The 22,213-nt window shown below is 39.8% G+C and overlaps 1 protein-coding gene across 1 annotated transcript in view; it reads left to right on the top strand.

The window, feature by feature from the left end:
• Window positions 1–21,632, top strand: part of MET (MET proto-oncogene, receptor tyrosine kinase) — a 127,048-nt gene extending 105,416 nt beyond the window's left edge. Inside the window, exons 16-21 of the mRNA XM_059074378.2 lie at window positions 1,901–1,981; window positions 4,881–5,062; window positions 8,015–8,124; window positions 9,337–9,502; window positions 18,928–19,064; window positions 19,170–21,632. Coding sequence (XP_058930361.1) covers window positions 1,901–1,981; window positions 4,881–5,062; window positions 8,015–8,124; window positions 9,337–9,502; window positions 18,928–19,064; window positions 19,170–19,380 — 887 coding nt within the window. The 3' untranslated portion in view covers window positions 19,381–21,632. The remainder of the gene's footprint in view (window positions 1–1,900; window positions 1,982–4,880; window positions 5,063–8,014; window positions 8,125–9,336; window positions 9,503–18,927; window positions 19,065–19,169) is intronic.
• The last annotated feature ends 581 nt before the right edge of the window (window positions 21,633–22,213 follow it).

Raw genomic sequence — 22,213 nt, 5'->3', positions numbered from 1 at the left:
TAAACACGATTTTCCAGTAAGCATTTTATCTTCTGCCTTTGCAGATTAGGAATTAGACAATGGTGAAAGCAACTGACAGAGCAGTGATAACAAGTACACTTGATTTCTGTTCTGCAGACATACAGCCCTGCAAATCACATCCATGGGGATTTGCCCCTGTGCATGGAGACAACTTGATAATCTCCCAAACGTATTAGAAATAAATCACATTCCTTCCTCACCTTTTTCATAATGACAACTATAATTCCTTGAAATGTGCTTTTTACTTCCTTCTAAAAATCATTCTGTTAAGTTCCAATATTTTTACTCCTATCTCCTTCCAGTCTTTCTCTACCCTGAGAATAGTTGACTAACTCTATGAAGTCCTGGTTTATAGCAGTTTGTATACTTCTGGACAGCATCAGAAGACAGGGAATTTATAGCCTTCCCTTGATCTGAAGCAACATACATCATCTCTACAATGCACTCCAATTTCTTTATACAAAGAGGAATGAATATTTGTAATAAGCCAGCCAGAGCAGCAATAACAGCTAGTGTATACAGTATTTGAGGAAATATTGAGCAGGAAAAGAAACCAACCGGAAGCCAGGAAAAGAACTCCACTCTTCCCTTTTTTTCTAAAAGGCTTTTACCTTTAATACTGAATGGCCTCTGATCCCTCTTTATTCACTATGTGTTACAAGAGGTAGCAGAGACATCAGCCAGCATGATGCAGAAGAAGCTGATGGGACAATTTGCCTTTTGTGTTCACGAGGCCTTCCCATTTTCCTGTGAAAGCATCAGCACATTCCTCTATCACATACTCCAGAATTTAATCCTTAGCATGCTCCCCTTCCCAAATAGCAGCTTCACTGTTAACAAACGTGTTTCACATCAGAGTAATATATAGTTATTTTACGAGCCTATAAATCCTAGTAATTGTACCAGTTTTAGTGTGTGTGGCTTCACTAATTATGTTCTAATTCTACCTATTGTAAAATTAGTATTTTATCATGAAAGGTGCTAAAAATGGTAATTATCTCTCTTATAAAGTAATAATCATGAATGATTCTATAAATAGTAGCTATTATTTATTAATATGCTTTCCCCAGTAGAACGTGAGCCCTCAAGAGCATTTATTTAGTCATCTTTGCATTACAAGAGAGTTGACTAATGCCCAACACTCACATGCTAGGCACTCAGGGGGTCTTGGCCAGCTGGAAAACCTAATTAATGACTTACACAGCTATCAGACATTTGGTACCTCTGGGGAAAACTACTGCCACTGGATGAAAGGCTACCATTGGGAAAGTGATGTGGCTAGAGCCAGAGAACTAGATGAAATGACTCAGAGTGAATTTGCTTCATTTGGGCGATTGCCTTTCAGTTTCTGCCAACCTGGATTACATACTAACCGGTGACTAAGGGGGGAAATCCTTGTTCTATAATGCTAATCTTATTTCTAATGGTGACATTTTTATTTCATTTCAGTTTATTGGAATATAGGTAGCTTATTTTATTGTATTTCTTTATGTGGGTAAAACTTCATTTTCATATTTAAAAGATGTTATTTGATCCTTAAAAATAATGTTTCTTTTACAAGGCAGATGTTACTCCTGTTTTCAGTGGTTCCACTGTGGTTGAATATTTTATTATGTTAACCTTTAATAACAGTTACATCACCTAAATATTTACCATGTATTAAATAATCATATTGCTTGTATCTTTGGGTGAAATATATGACATATACATATTTCACAAACACACACAAATAGTGGTATTGTTTATCAAAAGCATAAGAAACAATGCACTTTTTTTCCATGTAGGAAAAAAAGAGAAATGAAGATCATGAAGAGCTTGATAAATAATATTGCACAATTAAAAGTAATGTGGCACTAACCAAGTTCTGTCTTTCATGTAGGACATTTCGGGTGTGTATATCATGGGACTTTGTTGGACAATGATGATAAGAAAATTCACTGTGCTGTGAAATCCTTGAATAGTAAGTTATATTTTATTTAACAGTGGAGTACACTTTTGTGGTTTGCAAACTAATAAATAGTTCATAATAAAATGTTGGGGCTTCCCTGGTGGTGCAGTGGTTGAGAATCCGCCTGCCAATGCAGGGGACACATGTTCGTGCCCCGGTCCAGGAAGATTCCACATGCCGCGCAGCGGTTGGGCCCGTGAGTCATGGCCGCTGAGCCTGTGCGTCCGGAGCCTGTGCTCCGCAACGGGAGAGGCCACAACAGTGAGAGGCCCGCGTACCATAAAATAAATAAATAAATAAATAATAAAATGTTGATTTACACTTTCCCTTGTGGAAAAATCAGCAACTGCTGGAATTATGGATCTAATCCTGAAAATTCGTTGATCTAAATTCTTATTGATGGGACTTCTCTGGTGGTGCAGTGGTTAAGAATCTGCCTGCCAGTGCAAGGGACACGGATTCAAGCCCTGGTCTGGGAAGATCTCACATGCCGCGGAGCAACTAAGCCTGTGTGCCACAACTACTGAGACTGCGCTCTAGAGCCTGCAGCCAAAACTACTGAAGCCCACACACCTAGAGCCTGTGCTCCACAACAAGAGAAGCCACCACAATGAGAAGCCCGCACACTGCAATGAAGAGCAGTCCCCACTGGCCACAACTAGAGAAAGCCCACACACAGCAATGAAGACCCAATGCAGCCAAAAATTTTTTAAATATATATATATATAAATAAATTTATTTTTTTAAATTCTTATTGAAATATTTCCTCAGAAATTATCCCTCAGAGCCCTCATAAGTAAGAATGAAGGAGAAATGAGGTTCTTGGATGAGCCTAAGTATCATTTAAATATGTTTGGCTTATAATATTTGTTTTGCAAGTGATATTTATGGAAACTATGGGAAGCATATTGGCCCATACAGTAATAATGACTCATTTTACCCAGAGACATTACTATAATTATTTTTATCCATAACTTCCATCAAAAAGATAAAAAATGAAATAAGAAAACAGGAAAAAAATATGCCAGCAGAAAATTGAAAAATTATAAATGTGGTAATATCTCGTTTATCCACATTTTTGGTGAATGAGGTATTCCACATAAACGAACTTCCTTAACAAGTGATACTTACCCTCTTTTAGTGCTAGACATATTTTTTTTAATATTATCTGCTATTGAGAAAATCTTTTTAAAATGGAATGCATACTCTTTTTAAGAAGCAGGGAATGCTGGAATTACTCAGTTTTCCTGGGTCTCTCCCGTGTATGCATGTTATTAAACTTCACTTAAAAAAAAGAGAAAAGAAACACGGAATGCTTCCAGACATAAACTAAGACTTTATTAATGACCCAGAGCCATAATTATGGCATAAATTACTATCTTGTACAACCCAATGTACTCCTCATACTAGAGCTTTCCTGGCTCCACCTTTGCTGACAAGTCTCACATGTCAAGTCAGTGTGCTTGCCTTTTCTACCCCCATTTCTAAATTTCTGCTCATAGTTTGAGGCAGCCTGAAAAAATGTTAACAAGATATATTACAGATTTATATTGGAATTAATAAACTTTCAATGCACACGTGAAAGGTTTTCTTACAAGATACATTATTGCCAGAAATATTTCAGCTTTTTTAAACATAAATCTCCACGCTGAGCAGTGTTCTGTATGGTTCATTTTTCGGAAAGTCTAACCACAAGGTAATTAAAGGGAGAGTTTACATGAAATCTAACTACAAACTGATGGCTTAAGTATAATTGTCAATAAGTTTGCCTCACTAAAGAGCACCACTGCCAGTTGTACTCAGAACAGTCCTAATGCCAAGAAATCTTTCTGTCCCTGGTGTGTGCTGATCTCTGTTTGGTCCAGATGGACTTCCTGGTCTTAGAATGCATTGCATTTGTAGAAGAATATCATCACTGACACTGATACTAATCAGATTAATAAATTAAAGGTTGTTAACTCTTTATTAGTGCTGACTATTGTCAGGCCCTCGGGATCTCTATCTGGAAATGATTAAAAACTATTATAACAAAATAGTCTACTTAGATACCATACACAACGTTTGGTCTTCAAATCTTCCTACTCCAGGGATTGGAAAACTATGGCCTGCTGCCTGTTTTCATAAATAAAGTTTATTGAGACTCAGCCACTATTGTCTGTGGCTGCTTTTGCGCTGCAATGGCAAGAGTTGAGTATTTGCAACAGAGACCATAACGCTTACAAAGCCAAAAATATTTACTATCTGGCCCTTTATAGAAAAGTTTGCCAACCCCTGCCCTAGACAATCACTATAGAAATGGACTGGCCTGCTTCCCTCTCCTTTTTCTGTAAGAGACAAACTATGGTTCTTCATGAGACAAACAGATTGCTAGACTCTTACAAAAACGGGTGCAGGTGGTGACTTAAAGGTGTAGCACAGGGACTTCCCTGGTGGTGCAGTGGTTAAGAATCCACCTGCCAACGCAGGGGACACAGGTTCGAGCCCTGGTCCAGGAAAATCCCACATTCCGTGGAGCAACTAAGCCTGTGTGCCACAACTACTGAGCCCACATGCCACAAGCACTGAAGCCCGCACACCTAGAGCCCATACTCCACAACAAGCGAAATCACCACAATGAGAAGGCTGTGCACCGCAATGAAGAGCAGCCCCTCCTCGCCAAAACTAGAGAAAGCCTGAACACATCAATGAAGACCCAATGCAGCCAAAACTAAAATTAAAAAAAAAAAAAAAAAAGTGCAGCACAGGTGACATCATTCACTCAGAAGTATTGTAAAGAAACACTCTGATGATAAGGCATCAGGGCAAGATGTAGCCCAATGGTTTTACATTCCATTGCTCTCCCTCTCTGAACTTGACAAAGTAATCATTGTCCCTGTAATGAAGTTAATGTCTCCACTGCTGGCTTTCTCAGGAATCACTGACATAGGAGAAGTTTCCCAATTTCTGACCGAGGGAATCATCATGAAAGATTTTAGTCATCCCAATGTTCTCTCGCTCTTGGGAATCTGCCTTCGAAGTGAGGGGTCTCCACTGGTGGTCCTACCATACATGAAACATGGGGATCTTCGAAATTTCATTAGAAATGAGACTCATGTAAGTATATTACCAAACTTACTAACTCATGAACTAGCTGTAAGCCAGCGAGCCTTCCAAAATGTGCCTGTTTTGAACCCTTTTAAAAGCTTTTTAGCCAAAGAAGCACATAAAAAATGTTTGCACCATTCAAATGGACAGAGGCCAATTCAATTCGCTGTTTCCTCAAAATCCTCTATCCTAGTAGGAAGATAATGATACTTAGAAGGGTCTCCTGGGGGCAGTGATTCTTACCTGCACTGCAATATCCTTGCTGTACCATCTGCTGGATAGGTACTCATCTTTGAGTACCTACTATATGCCAGAAAAAGCACCACACAGGAGACGTAGAGCCAGAAAGAGCCTCAGCTTTCAAGGAGTTTTAACCTTAGAAGGAAGAAATACATTGAAAATTAATTATAAATGGGTCTCTTACTATTTTTCAAACTTGCCACCCACTCTTCTACCTCAGGACCTTGCACTTGCTATTCTCTCTGCCTGGACTACTCTTCCCCAAAATATCCACATATCTCAGTCACCAACTTCAGCTTTTTGCCATAATGTCATCTTAAATGAAGCTTCCCTGACCTGTCTGAAGTTGCAGCTGACCACGACACCCTCATGCCTTCTTTCTTGATCCTCTCCCCTACTTTGTTTTCCTTCATCACACTTACCCTCATATCATACACTAGGCCTGAGTTATCCAATACTGTGGCCACAAGCCCCACGTGAATGTGGCTAGTCCAAATTGAGATGTGCTATAAGTATAGAATACATCCCAGGTTTTGAATATTTAGTATAAAAAAAGAAAGTAAAATATCTCATCAATAATTGTTTATACTGATTACATGTTGAAATGATATTTTAGATGTGCTGGGTTGAAAAACATATTGTGAAAATTAATTTTGCCTTTTTTTTTTAATTTTTTGATGTGACTATTAGAAAAATTTTAATTACATATGTGGCTTGTGTTATATTTCTATTGAACAGTGCTCTACTAGGTAATAAATAAATAATATATGTATACACACACACACACACACACATCCCATTAGAATTCAAGCACATGAGGGTAGCTAATTTTGTGTATTTTGTTCACTGCTGTAGCAGTAACACCTAAAATAGTGTTCGGCACATAGACTCTCAGGAGATATTTGTTGAATGAATGAGCTCAGGGTTACAAAAGAGGTTCTTAGATGCTTGCAAATGAGGGTTTTCTAAGTGACGTTTATGCTAGTTCCTAAAGACTGAGGAAGCAATGGCCAGAACAGGACTAGGGAAGGAAGGAGTCTCCAGAACTGAAGTCACAGATGGCCCCTGGCTGCTTCTTGGCTCCTGTGATCAGGCCTCTTTGGGAGTTATGGAGTAGCTTTACTCTTGATCAACAGCTTCATAAACATGGGGTCAGGTTCTCGGAGGAAATAAGCTCTAGGACAATAAAGAAATATTTTGCATTCAGTCAAAAGAATAAAATATTCCCTGGCAGTGAATTTTTGCAAATAAGATGAATTTACCTTACAAAGCACAAAGATTTGGCCTTACCATACCCACTTTTCCACTCTAACTCTTGCCATTACCCTGATGAGTTCATCTGGTTGGATATGCCACCTTCTCTAGGTATTATTCCCCCAGGGTTAAAACATGATAGAGATTTCCTATTATACAGTACCATGGCCTTTTATAGTCCAAGGAGTCTATACTTATTACAACCACTAACAGATATGTCTTAGAGAAGCCTAAAACACACGAAATGACCTCTCCACATGCTGTATGCATTAAGGAGGGCTGTAGCCCTCCTTTCAGAGTCCCCACTGTCTGCCTCTTAAGTTCACAAACTCCACAGTGGCTGCTGAAGAAGAGATATCCTGTTCCTGATGGCCAGGCACCAGTAGGGCTATCAGCCGCAGTGGCATCTATGTGATTTCAGATACAGTTCTCATAGGTACTAAAGGCATTACTCTGTCCATCCAATTTTGTGTGTTGAGCTTATAGAGAATGAGATTTCCTGTTCTCTGTGTGGGTCCAGGCCACTGGTGCTTCAGTACTAGTAGGAGGGCTTCTGATGTGATTGATTTCACTACAGTGTGGGCTTTGGAGTCTAACATATTTAGGTTAAAACCCTAACTCCACAACTTAGCATCTGAGTGGTTTGGGGTGATTTATTTTTCTGGGAACTTCCTGTGTTAACTGTGTATTTCTGATGCTCTGACTTGTGGGGACATGCTGACCCTGGAGAGACTGCCCCTCCCAGGACTAGCAAATTCCCAGAGATATTAAACAACTCACCTTCAAAGAGCATGCCTTTCATCACCAAACCAACCACTCCAGAGCCCATACCCCAGCCACCTCCTTTAAAGTGCTCTCACACTCTGGGACACTATTCACCTGCACTAATCACTTCAAGACCAGGTACCAGACTACTAGGGACAGTCCCTATACCCCAGTGCCCACTGAAATTATTCAAACCAGCCAATTCTAAGCCTGCTTCCTCTGCTTCACCCATTCCTTCCCACAGAAACCACAATACAGACTCTTGCTTATGTTTTCCCCTTGCTCCCTCTCTGCCTCCTTAACCAACCCTGGTACTTCCCTGAGTGGCCTTGTATGACGTGGCATGCCTCCTCCTCTTGGGAGTTGTGAGTAACAGCCTTTTCGATGGCAAATGTTCCCATTTGCTGGCCTTACCATACCTAAATAATAATAAAACCTACATTTTAACACACCTCCAGTTCCCCATCTGGAAAATAGAGCCCATATCACAGACGTGAGTGTATAAGGATTAGCCAAAGTTTATAAAAACATCTAGCATGGTACTTTGCAAATAACAGATACTTAATAAATTATTGCTGTTATCAACAGGGCACAACTTATTATTTGAAACAAGGTCATTCTTATAAACATTTCATAATTTTGAGATCATAGCTAGAACAGTAAATGCTTAGTTTATGCATTTCCAATTCTCTTTTATTACAGAACCCCACTGTAAAAGATCTTATTGGCTTTGGTCTTCAAGTAGCCAAAGGCATGAAATATCTTGCAAGCAAAAAGTTTGTCCACAGAGACTTGGCTGCAAGAAACTGTATGTAAGTATAAGAATCTCTGTGCCTGCAGTCCAAATTAAGTGACAAGGAGGAATCTGTTTTCCACTGTTCAAGGCTAGAGAGGATGTTTTCTCTTCTCATGCAAAAGTCCTTTATTTCCGTTACAGTTTTAAATCAATATGTAAGCACTGGGGATGTAGGCGGGGCTTTCAGGCTTTATCAAACAGAATTTAAAAGGAATTCTCCAGAGGGGGTCTTAAACAGCTGTTGTGTGCTCTTGCTTTTCTTTTTCCTTCCCACCCATAGCCCCCAGTGTTGTGGTTTCACACTGCATTAGTGTTTGGGAGGGAGAATTTGATCTTCAGCATTTTACAGTGAAAAGGAGAGGGCTGGTAACACAAATACCAACATATTGTAACTTCCCAAGAGTGGATTTGAAGTCAGCCTGCAGAAACTCTACCAAAAATGGTATTTGGGAATGAATATACAAAGAATTTTATTTGTGTCTGGCTGCCTGGGCTGTATAATACAACAGTCAACAGTTTGTAGTTGATTTGTGCTTTCCCTTACATGGCACTGATTCATGGCTCATGGTATGTATGAATGAAAGAACTGTGCTATTAATTTCCTACCTTGGTTTTGGTCAATGTAACAACATAAAAGCCAGCTTAAACAAAAGATACATAGCCTCAGATAGAAGAAATTGATTTTTGTTGAACCTTGCTGTTTTCCTAGATGCTTTACTATGTATCGTTTTTCTCTATTACCTCCTCACTGGTGGAACATAAGAGTTGTACGTACTAGCCTAGCCCACTGAGAATGAAAAATTAAAATAACAGTCCCCTCTCATATCTCCTCCAAAAAACTAAGTATTGCTAATAAGCTGGCAAGTGAAAATTAGTGATTGCTTTGGGTAGTCAGTTGGCATACTCGATTTAGCAACCAAGGAAAGCTGGGAGGGTGGATAATTTTACTACTTCTCCAGATCTACATGAAAGCAAAAAAGATTTTCATATGCCACATCATTTATAATCTCTTTCCTTGGTCTGTTGAATTTCAAATGTAAATGTCAAGCATTTTTATTCAAGAATTCCATTGTAATTTAGTGTTAGTCAATACAGGCCAGATGAAGCCCTCCCTTCAGAAGTTATGGATTTCAAATACTGAAGTCCCTTATTCTAATCTATAGAGATTCAGCATCACTGTAAATTATTCTGTTTCAGCCACCAGTAATAATTTTTGTTCTTTCTGTAGGCTGGATGAAAAATTCACTGTCAAAGTTGCTGATTTTGGCCTTGCCAGAGACGTGTATGATAAGGAATACTATAGCGTACACAACAAAACAGGTGCAAAACTGCCGGTGAAGTGGATGGCTTTAGAGAGCCTGCAAACTCAGAAATTTACCACCAAGTCAGATGTGGTAACGTATTGATCACCCCAACCTCCTCTTTTACTTTTATACCTAAACTTTTTTAGTAATTTTATGGGAACTTAATTTTTTATTAATTAATTTATTTATTTCTCTTTTTGGCTGCGTTGGGTCTTCGTTGTTGCACGCAGACTTTCTCTAGTTGCGGTGAGCAGGGGCCGCTCTTCAGCGCGGTGCATGGGCCTCTCTCATTGCGGTGGCTTCTCTTGTTGCGGAGCATGGGCTCTAGGCACGCGGACTTCAGTAGCTGTGGCATGTGGGCTCAGTAGTTGTGGCGCACGGGCTTAGTTGCTCCGCGGCATGTGGTATCTTCCTGGGCCAGGGCTTGAACATGTGTCCCCTGCATTGGCAGGGGGATTCTTAACTACCGCGCCACCAGGGAAGTCCCAGAAAGTTAATTAAAAAAAAAAAAAAAAAAAAAAGATACCTTCAGCACCACTAATTTCAGTTTCCTTCAGAAGTAAAAACGGGCTTGACTGTCTAACAGGTACCCATATTATGTTTTCATAAATTCATTCATTTATTCGGAAACATTTGTCCAGAAGAATAGCACGTTAAGTCCTTGGGAAGCCCAGAGCAGAACCAGGTATGAACCCTGTCCTCCAGGAGCTTTTTCTCAGCAGGAATGGGAAGGCATGTCCGTCACTAACTCACACAAAGTAGACTGGGATTAGTCTAGCCACTCATAGCTCAAGGGCAGAAGAAGCTGTAACTGAGGCACGTCTAGCAGTGTGGGCCTAACTAGAAAAGTGCCCTCCTTTATCTGCAATGGTCATCCTCCTGTCACAGAACAAGCTTCTAAAGGCGTGCACCTGAGCTATGAGGGTAGGCAAGACCATGGGCAGACTCACCTGGGCAGCCAAATCTACCACACTCCCCTTTCACCTGGTGGAGGAGGTGGTGCTTGAAATGGGCCTTATAGGAGGATGGAATGGACAATGAAATAAAAAATGCCAATCCAGGTGAGGCAAAGGGGCAGGAAAGTATACAAATCTGTAAAGTTCTAAGGAAACCATAAGCAACGGTGATTCAGCAAAAATAGAAGGTGCAAAGGGAACTTATGAGAATAAATTGAGAAAAATATTTTCATAATAGGTCATAGAGATCCTTGGAAAGCAAACTAGAGAGTCTGGAATTTATTCTCTGGCCATGTGGAAACATTAAAGTGAATCAGATTACACTACAGCCTTTCTTCATTCTGTAAGATGTTTTGAGAGGAGTCGATGCAGGAAGACAAAGTGAGGTAGAATTTGAAATAATATAGAGATTGTAAAAACAGAAAAGAGTTGGAAGGAAAGGCATCTCAGAGGTAGAATCAACAATATTTAGCAAGAAATTGATGAAAGTCAAAGTGGAGCAAAGTGCAATTACTGGTGCAATTACAAATATGTGAAGCAGAGGAGCAAAAGCCGGTTTAGGAGGAAAAATACCAATTGAGCCTTGAACATATTGAGTTTGACTTGGAAGTAGGACATACAGGCAGAAGGGTCTGTCAGGCAGTTGGAAATGTGGATCTGCAGCTTGTAGAAACTCTTTAGTTGTCTTAGTCAACGAGGGCTGCCGTAACAAAATATTATAGACTGGGTGGCTTAAACAATGGACGTTTATTTTTCGCAGTTCTAGAGGCTAAAAGTGGGAAATCAGGGTGCCAGTGTGGTCAGCTTCCGGTGAGGAAGACACATGGCCACCTTTCACTGTGCCTCGTGCTAGAGAGAGAGCAAGAGTAAGCTCTCTGGTGTCTGTTCTTGTAAGGGCACTAACCCCATCCTCATGACCTCATCTAAACCTAATTATCTCCCAAAGGCTCTACCTCCAAATACCATCACAATGGGAGTTAGAGTTTTAACATATGAATTTGGAAAGGGGGGGCACAGTTCAGTCCACAGCAGAGGTCAAGGCTGGAAATAGGCTTTTGAAAGTCCAAATACAATTATTCAGAGGAACCTACTTACATGAAGTAAGGGAGAAAAGCAGAGAGGTGGGAGACCCAGAGGAAGAGAAAGTTTCATGAAGTAATGGGATATGGTCAGCAGGGTCCACTGCTACTCAGGGCACAAGAAGGGTCTTGGAAGCGGAAAGACCTAAGTGATTTGGTCTAGAGTGTGCTGAGGAGCCTGGGTGGTGGATGGAATATTCTATTTGCCTTTAGTAAGTCAAGAGGACTATGATATGTGGAGTTAGAAAAATGTTAATGTCTCAGTCCTTGAGGATAACAACTGAAAACAGGAAAAGTGTTAACTGGTGACATCAGCAAACAAGGTAGGGAGAAAATAACGTTAATGGAGGACATAGATTGCAAAAGAGAAAGGGTTGGCAGCTCTTAAGATATAACAGGGGACCGGGATCTGAGTGCAGTGTTAGGAGGTGAGAAGTCATCTGCCTTCTCCCTGTGAGTCAGCAAGAAAGAGAGGTGTGGCCTCTATTGGTAAGAGTTTCAAAGACGTTGTGGTCTTTAAGTGAAAGCAGAGTTTCAGTTCCTGAGGAAGTGGGGGAGTCATTAGAGAATAAGTTGAGGGTGACTGGGCGTCTGTTTTCAATGAACAGGTGTATCACAGGACAAGGTGGAAGAATGGGACTTCAGGGTGGATAAGATTGGTAAGAGGATGTGATAGCCCATGCTAGAGCTTAATGCCTGGGATTCTGATCCTAAAAGACTCTGAAAAAGATGAAAAAAGCAGGTGCTAGAGAGGTAGGCTTGAGGACACATTAATGATGGTGGCAAGTGAAGGCATAAGGTAGGGAGAATTAACTCATCCTCAAAGAACATACATTTCATCCAGACTTGACTACTGGTAAGAACCAGCTCTTACAACTCAATAAGAAGACAAAATAACCCATTTTTTAAAAAATGGGCCAAAGATTTGCATAGATATTTACCACAGAGATGTATGAGGAGCAAGCTAATAAGCACATGAAAACATATGCCCACACAAAGACTTGCACATGAAAGCTCACAGTAGTGTTATTCATAATAGCCAAAAACCAGGAGCAATTTTAATGTCCATCAACTGGCGAATGGGTATATAAAACATGGTATATCTATACAACAGAATAATGCTATTCAGTAACATAGAGGAACCACTGATGCATGCTACAACATGGATAAACCTCAGAAACATTATATCAAGTTAAAGAAGGCAGACCCAAAATATTACACGTTGAATGATTCCATTTATGTGAAATTTCTAGAAAGAGGCAAAAGATTGAGACAGAAAACAGGTCAGCGGCTGCCTGGGGCTGAGGGTGGGAGCGAAGATTGACTACCAGCAGGCATGAGGGAAGTTTCTGGGGTGTTGGAATTGATCTAAAACTGAATTGTGATGATAGCTGCACAAACTGTATAAATTTACTAAGCATCATCGACTGTACACTTACAACTGGCAAATTTTATGATATATAAATCATACCTCAGCAAAGTATATTAAAACAAAACAAGCCTGATGAAATTTTGGATGCTCAAGGCAAGAGTTGGGATTCTGAGCTTTTTGACAACCCTGTACACACACTACTACCCCCACAAAAATACACGCACACTGCAGGGAGGTTAGCACTTTTTTTTTTTTTTTTTTTTTTTTTTTTTTTTTTTTTTTTGCGGTACGCGGGCCTCTCCTCACTGTTGTGGCCTCTCCCGTTGCAGAGCACAGGCTCTGGACGCGCAGGCTCAGCGGCCATGGCTCGCAGGCCCAGCCGCTCCGCGGCATGTGGGATCTTCCCGGACCGGGGCACGAGCCCGTGTCCCCTGCATTGGCAGGCGGATTCTCAACCACTGCGCCACCAGGGAAGCCCAGCACTTCTTATAAAACAACTATCGCTCAGATACTTGACTAGAAATTTACACAGGCTTCTATAGATATGAAGTGCTGTACCTTTCTCCCTCTTATTGAAAGACACTATACTGTACTACATAAAGGATGAACCCGAGTAATCCATACAGTGCTGCTTTGGAAAATGGTTATTGATTGCTTGGATAAATTTGCATAAAGTTTCATTTCCAGGACAGCACAATCTTTTGAATGTTGACATGGAACATTCCCAAAAGCATGTAATAAACCACATGTATGTTGAGACCTACAAGCAAAAACTTGCCTGTTTGTAGAAAGGTCTACTGTCTCGCAAATGCCCAGATGGAGTTCAGCTAAAGTCTGAATACTCTTGAGGCCCTTTCCAACAAAATTGGAGTGTCTCTATATGTGCAGTTATTCATACCCAGTGTTACACAGTGTCTCACACTTAGTACAAATGCTTCCATTAAAGTCAATACTGACTTCTCAGTTGTTCAACCAACTGGCTTTTTCATCCTGCTTCACCATTCTGCAGTATTTAATATCGTCAACTACTCCTCCCTTCTTGAAATTTCCTCCTTCTTTGGTTTCGGGGGACACTGTACCATCTTGTTTTCCTCCTGCTTTTAGGCTGTGTTTTCTTTACCTTGACAGCTTCTCTTTCTTCTCTCACAGCCTTACACACAACTCTCCCCCAGGATTTTGGTCCCCAGGTGTTAGCCTCTCTCAACGATTTCAACCATTCCCATCAAGGGTCCCCTTTGAATCTCTCTTCCTCGATATTTTCATTAGCAACACAAATTTACCATGTTCAAAGTCAAATTCTTTCCTGCCCACTGTCAATGCCTCACTTCTTTATTTCTATTAATGGTATCACCATTGTGCAATATACCAATTATTCACCCTTTTTATTGTGCAGTTCTTTAAGTTTTAAAGATTGCATACAGTTGTATATTCACCACCACCACAACCAGGATATGAAACAGCTCCATCATCCCGGAAAATTTCCTGTGCCTCTTTGTATTCAACCCCTGCCCTAACGCTAAGACCTGGAAACCACCGGTCTGTTTTCTCTCTAAATAGTTTTACCTTTCCTAGAATGTCATATAAATGGAATCATACAATAAATATGAGTCTGTCTCCTTTACGTAGCATAATACGTTTGCGAGGTATCAGTAGTATCAATGTATCAGTAGTTATTCCTTTTTTTATTGTGGCAAAAACATAAAATTGACCATCTTAACCATTTTTAAGGTACAGTACAGTAGTGTTAACTATATGCATATTGCTGTGCAACTGATCTCTAGAACTTCATCTTGCAAAACTGAAACTATGAATCCACTGAACAACTCCCCCCAGCCTCTCTGGCAACCACCATTCTACTTTCTGTTTCTAACAGTTTGACTACTTTAGATACCTCATTGTAAGTGAAATCATATAGTATTTGTATTTTTGTAACTGGTTTATTTCACTTAGTATAACATCCTCAAGATTCATCCATGTTTTAGCATATGACAGGATTTCCTTTTTTAAGGCTAAATAATATCTGTCAATGGACATTTAGATTGCTTCTGTCTCTTGGCTACTATGAATAATGTTGCTATGAATATGGGTGTGCAAATATCTTTTCTAGATACTGATTTAATTTCCTCTGAATATATATACCCAGAAGTAGGCTTGCTGGATCATATGGTAATTTTATTTTTAATTTTTTGAATACTCTTTTCCATAGCAGAATAATTCACTACTTTTTATTCCTAACTAGTATTCCATTGTGCAGTTGTCTCACATTGTGTTTATCCATTCACTGCTTGAAGGACATTTGAGTTCTTTCCTGTTTTAGGCAATTGCTTATACGTAATTTTAACTGCTGTAACATTTACTTAAACGTTTTCGTGTGAACATAGTTTTTATTTCTTTTGAGTGGATATCTAGAAGTAAGATTACTGGGTTGTAAGTTAAGTGTATGTTTAACTTTACGAGAAGCTGCCAACTCTTTCACAGTGCCAGTATCATTTTATATCCCTAACAATAATATATAAGAGTTCTAGTTGTTCAGCATCCTCACTAGCATTTGCCATTTTCAGTTTGTGGGATTTTAGTCATTCTAATAGATTGTAGTGGTGTCTAATTTTCTTTTTAATCTGTATTTCCCAAATAACTAATTATGTTAAACATCTCTTCATGTGCTTATTTGCCATCCTTATTCTATCTTTTGTGAAATGTCTACTCAAGCCTTTTCCCCATTTTTTAAGTTTCAGAATTTATTTTCTGGTGTTTTTTAAATTGGGTTGTTTGCTATTTTACTGTTGAGTTGAGAGTTCTTTATATATTCAGGATACAGGTACATGTTATCAGATATGTGTTTTTACCAATATATTTTTCTAGTCTTTGGCTTGCCTTTTCATTTTTTAAATGGTATCTTTCAAAGAGCAGAAGTTTTAAATTTTATTGAAAATGTTATCAATTTACCAGTTGTTAAATTTTATCAATTTATCCATTTTTTAAATAATTGTGCGTTTTTATAAATTGTGTTGTATCTCAATTTACCTACTCTCGAATGCTCAAATTGGCTTTGTCTATTCCTTGATTGCCTCGGCAGTGTGCCTTTCTATCACTTTTATAGCTTATAACAGTCTCTCACCTCTAATAACTGCTTTGAGCATCACCTTTGAGAAAGTGAGGCAGAGATTCTTCAAGTGAGCTCACTGCTGTTGCTCAGATATTCAGAAAGTTGACCATTCACACAATAAGCAAGAATGGCAGTGCTCTCCTGTCTTGAAGCTTAAACTGACCTGTTTCCATCATTCTTTTTTTTTCCTCTTTTTTGATTAATTTTTATTGGAGTATAGCTGCTTTACAATGTTGTGTCCATCTTTCTCAATGCACAGGTATTGGACACCACCCCCTCCCTTTGTCTCTCTCTCCCCATCCCTCTCCTGGCCCCCATCAAACTCTCTCTTCTTGGTCAGCATCATTCTCCTCCTTCACTGCCCCTCCCCCTGCCAACCTGGCAGTCCAAGCTGTTACGGGGAGTTTGGAATGCAGACTTTTCGTGGAAACTGCTTCCTTCTCAACTCTTCTGTCCCATGATTACTCCAACACTCCTCTGATACCCAGTTATTGTACACGCCCTATCATTCCTTATAAACTTATCCAACTCTTTCTCCTTTTTTTGCAAATTTGCCTCCAGACATCCTATAGCTTAGGCTGTTGGTTAGGGAAACCTGATCAAACACAAGTTATCAGCCTCTCAGAACTTTGGTTTCTTCATCCTTAAAACAACTACAGGGCTTCCCTGATGGCGCAGTGGTTGAGAGTCCGCCTGCCGATGCAGGAGACACGGGTTCGTGCCCTGGTCCGGGAAGATCCCACATGCCGCGGAGCGGCTGCGCCCGTGAGCCATGGCCGCTGAGCCTGTGCGTCCGGAGCCTGTGCTCCGCAACGGGAGAGGCCACAACAGTGAGAGGCCCGCGTACCACAACATTTTTTTTAAAAAAGAAATTTAAAAAAAATCTACAAAACTGATGACATTACAGGGCTGTTATAAAGATTAAGTAAGACAAACTTTTTTTTAAAGGGCATGACAATGACACGTACTCTTTCCCACCACTCTAATTCAGGAGTTCAGTCTCGTAAGGTTCTGTGTTGCCAGTAAGCAGTAGCAGCCCTCACCTACTCCTATTCAGAAACCTCCTAACTGGTCTCTATATTGTGGATGGGCTTCCCCTATTTGTCTAAAGCAGAGTGTTTACAGATGCAATCTCCTGGAGCTCGACCCCAGTAACATCCCATCGATTTCAGTTTAACCCACGTTCAACATTCAAAAACATGGTCCCCTTTCAACCTTATCTATCCGTCGTCCCTTCACCTACTCCACACATCAAACAGAGTGACCTCTTGTCCTTATGGTTCAAAACAACACACGAGTACTCTCACCCCTGGGCCCACTCCCTCCATCCAGAACACTCTTTCTGCCCTTACAATACACTTATCTATTTAACATATTCTCCCTGTTCCTCAAGACCTGCTATACTGTCACTTTCTTCCTAAAGCCTTTCTCAGTATCCCACTATTATCCCTTTGCCTTTTCACAACATTTGGACCTCTTTTCTATAATTGCTCTGTATCACAGTTATTAGATCTTATTGTTCTGTGTGACAGTTAATTGCATGATACTCTTAACCCTGTTAAATCAGCCTTGGGGCCTATCCAGTAATTTGAACAGTGACCTACTTGTGCATCATCAAGGGTCAGTAGATACTTGTAAAATTGATTTAAATTCTAATGCAAATTCTGGAACTTGAAGGTTAACACAATGAAGTTGTCAGAAGTGACTCATAAGATTTTTAGGCATTAAAAACTTTGACTTTGAAGGGCAAAGTTATCTAGTGCCCACCTGGGAAGGAGTTTGTTTTCTCTATTTGGATCAAGGAAGTAGGTGACCTTAAAGGGTTCTCACACTCGGGCAAAGGGAAAAAGTCATTAATGGAGATTTGTATCGGCAACCTCAGTGTCTACCTGGTTTCTTTCTTTCAGAAACACAAGCTTTATTCTCCTTGCTGAGTATTACGAGCTACGCTTGCTTCTCAATGTTATGTTTTCCTGCTCTGCATGTCTGATCTGTATTCTCTTTGCCCTCCTAGCTTCTTTCTTCTTAGTGCCTCATTCCTGCCCCCATGTGCTTCTTGGTCTGTGAGTGTCCTGAAAGTGTTGCTAGGGGAGAACTGATTTCCTTGGTCCTCGGTGACCCACACATGCTGACTTACTCTCATTGTGTCATTCTCACCTTGGCACACATCCAGGGCGAGATAATATGTATGACATGATCTATTCCAAGGAGAGTGCTCTAAATCAAGAAATTGAATACTTAGTGAAGTTTAGTAGACCAAGCAAGACCCAAGAGTCAAGAACTCTTAAATGTTTATCCCTGTGTGAATTCAGATTTATTGGGGAATTTTTAGCAAATCAGTCAACCTCTGTGTCCTTGTGATCATCCTGTAAAGTACTTTTACAGCTGTTTTATATTAATTTACTCCTTCAGCATTTTCAAAATATATTTTATTGAAATTCATTTTTAGTTGAGAGCCTTGATGCCTAGCAGTTTTATTACTTCTGATTTTTAACATGGATTTTTACTTTTACTGACTTAGATCTTCTCTTTTAACATTAACTTTTAGATATGGTTACATTTCTTAAGGAGTATTTACATTCATTTGGAAATCCCACACCTTTAAATTTTGGAAGCCTTGTCTTTTTTTTTTTTTTTTTTTTTTTTACTAATAATCTAAAATTGTAGTGAAGCTGTTATAAAAAAGGATAGAAACGTTTTAATGCTTTGACCCTGTAAGAGAGAACTTGGAAAATGCACTCTGCAAACTACTGATGAAATGTTAATCATCATGTGGACTTTGAAAACTTTACATTTACTTGTAATCTAAACTTTATCCAATTCTGGTTTAAACGAGTCATAATTATGTAGCTTTCTGATTGCCTTTAAGGAAGATTTTGCCCAAAACAGCAATAGTATGAATACACTAAACCAAGTTTAATTATGAAGACCTGCTGATCACCTTTCATATTTGTGTGGTCACCCTTCCCTCACCTGGATTCTCCCTTCCCTTGTTTGACCAGTGGTCCTTTGGCGTGCTTCTCTGGGAACTGATGACAAGAGGAGCACCACCTTATCCTGATGTCAACACCTTTGATATAACTGTATATTTGTTGCAAGGCAGAAGGCTCCTACAACCTGAATACTGCCCAGATCCCTTGTAAGTAAGAATTCCACCAGGATCTTCTGTAGCTCTTATGTTCTTTACTTTTACAGAAATACTTGCCTTCAGAGTCCTCAGAGCATTGTTTCCTTTCTGAAACAGGTATGAAGTGATGCTGAAATGCTGGCACCCTAAAGCTGAACTGCGCCCATCCTTTTCTGAACTGGTCTCCAGGATATCAGCGATATTCTCTACTTTCATTGGGGAGCACTATGTCCATGTGAACGCTACATACGTGAATGTCAAATGTGTCGCTCCATATCCTTCTCTGTTGTCATCACAAGATAATGTTGATGGCGAGGGGGATACATGATGGATGGAGGCACCTGTACCACCAGCCCCCTTCTGAGAAGCATTACTGAACTGTCCAAACAACAGTCCACACTTTGTCCAATATTTTTTTCACTGCCTGGCCACTGAAAGGCCACCAGGTATTATTTGCTTTTGCCATAATTGCACTATTATAGGACCTTATATTGTTATTTTAAATGACTGGATTCTACGGAATTTCTCATCTGACAAAGCATCGGAGCCAGAAGCTTGGCCCCACAGGCCAGTGACCAACAGCAATCCTGCAACTGTGATGACGCTTCTCTCACATTCAGGCCAAAACCTGAATGCTGGGTTGAAATTTTTAAAAATCAGGATCCCACCTGATTTCATATGGGGAACTGAAGCAATGCATTTTGAGGGCTTCTTGATCACAGAAAATTCAAAAGAAGTGGTAATGTCCAGGACAGACATGGCAGCCCTGGGACCAGGCCACTCATTTAGAGTTAAACTATTTCAAATAACTTTTATGTGTTGTATGAACAACACATTTTTTTATTACTGGTGGTGTCATTTGCCCATTAGGTAAACATTCCCTTTTAAATTTTTGTCTACACATTCCTTTTATTGAAGAGCTATCCATAGACAACACGGTCAACATTTCAGAACAACAGGACATGAAATGTGTTTATAAATTAGTAGGAATATTTACATATGTACATAGACAACATTAAGGTTTTCATAAAATAGCTTAGTCACAGTGAAATATTTGTCATTTAAAAATCAACTGTAGGGCTTCCCTGGTGGCGCAGTGGTTGAGAATCTGCCTGCCGATGCAGGAGACACGGGTTCGTGCCCTGGTCCGGGAAGATCCCACATGCCGCGGAGCGGCTGGGCCCGTGAGCCATGGCCGCTGAGCCTGCGCGTCCGCAGCCTGTGCTCCGCAATGGGAGAGGCCACAACAGTGAGAGGCCCGCATAGCGCAAAAAAAAAAAAAAAAAAAAATCAACTGTTTGAGAATGATACCTTTCTGATCTGGATGTAGACATTTAGAAGTTTTGTCCGTTTTTTTTTTTTTTTTTTAATGATGACTCTGAAAATGAAACAAGTAATTTGTGATGATAAATGTTTTTAAAGGTAACTCAGCATGTTTTTAAAGCAAAATACATCTGACTAAAACTTTATTGGTTCCAATCATGGCTCATAAGTAGAGCCAAGAAAGAATCGATGGACCGGAAATATTCGCCTCTTTCTCAGGTGGCAGCCTTCCACCCCATAAACAATTGGAGACAATAAAATCAGGAGGAGTCCAGTTTTGCATTAGGACATGTTTTGTGTTAAGCAAAACATATTTTAGGGGAAAAAAAAAAAAAGGCAATTGAAAGTTCTGGCCATTTCACCTGGATGAACAGTTACTCTGGTCAGGACTTTTGTGACGTTTTGTTCTGTGGGATTTTGTGCTTACTACTGTATAATGCATGTGGCACAGTATACTCTAACTGGTTTTGTCGATGTAAACATTTAAAGTATTATATTTTTATAAAAAGGTTTATTTTTAATGATGTAAAAAACTTTTGTTAGGCCACAAAAATACTGCACTGTGAACATTTCAGAAAAGGTATGTCGGACTTGGATTAATAACAGCATGGTTTTAAATGGCTGTAAATAGTGATAAGGAAACGTACTGACTGCCAGTACACCCCACCCTCATTACATCATCAGGACTTGAAGCCAAGGGTTAACACAGCAAGCTATAAAGAGGGTGTGTTATGCTAAAACCCAATAGTAGAGTTGGGCTCTTGTTGCGAGAGAGAATGATTACAACCAAAAGCTCTTTGACAATGGTGGAACTTGCCAGAAGACACAAGGAATTGTACTGCAGAGATACTCCAATTCAAATATTACTATTTCAGAAGTGTAAAGAGTAATACTGATTCACAGAATATTGTAAATGATGAATGAGGAAGAAAAAATCCACTCTGCAGAAAGAAATAACTGTCTCCACCGATGTCAAGAGAATGAATACATCGAGAATAGCGCTTATGTAATCAACCCATCAACAAGACTGCACACCTGTATATATGCTTGAGAAAGCAACAATGTGAAAATCATGTTTGCTATTTATAAACGTGTCCTTAGGTTAATGTGTCTGGACAGATTGTGGGAGTTAAGTGATTCTTCGAAGAATTAGATAACTTGTCACTGCTTATACCTGCAGTTGAGCTGAATGGTACTTTGTATGTTAATAGTTGTTGTTCTGATAAATCATACAATTAAAGTGATGTATCATCTTGTATACTGAGTTGGTTTTTGCTAGTCATGCCTGATTACCTACTCCATTTACATAATGACAGAGGAAGCCTAAGATTGATTTCACCTGACTATACCAACTCATCCATTTATGAGAGTGTTAGTCAAGTTAATGCATAGACATCTAAAAGAATTTGCATCCTTGAATCTCAGGAAGTCTGTCTCTCTAAGGGTGGTTTCCCCTGTGCTGCTGAATTACCTAACATTTTCCTGACAACCTTTCAACTGCTAGAGCACCTGGCCCCTACTTCAGCTTGATCCTCTTCTCCAGCAAGGTGCATCCTTGGACCAGAAGACATGACAATGGAGCTGCAACCCCACAGTCGGCACAGAGATACCTAGTTGGGTGTTGGAGGAGAGAGACCTTCTTACCCCCTTAAAACTACTCTTTTCATCTGCACAGGTTCCCACTCTTCAGGTGCCCCCAGGGACTAGAGCAACTACCTTCAGGCTATATCCATGAATATTCTTGTAATGGTAAAGGGATTCAAAGGTGAAATTTCAGTCATCTAAGCTTTAGGGCAGTCTGATTTTTTTTTTTTTTTTAAGGTCTAAGTTTAAACTAG

The sequence above is a fragment of the Kogia breviceps genome, chromosome 9 (assembly GCF_026419965.1).
Source record: "Kogia breviceps isolate mKogBre1 chromosome 9, mKogBre1 haplotype 1, whole genome shotgun sequence".
NCBI classification, from domain to species: Eukaryota; Metazoa; Chordata; class Mammalia; order Artiodactyla; family Physeteridae; genus Kogia; species Kogia breviceps.
The sequence above is the reverse complement of the archived record's forward strand: the minus strand, read 5'-3'. Positions and strand labels throughout refer to the sequence as shown.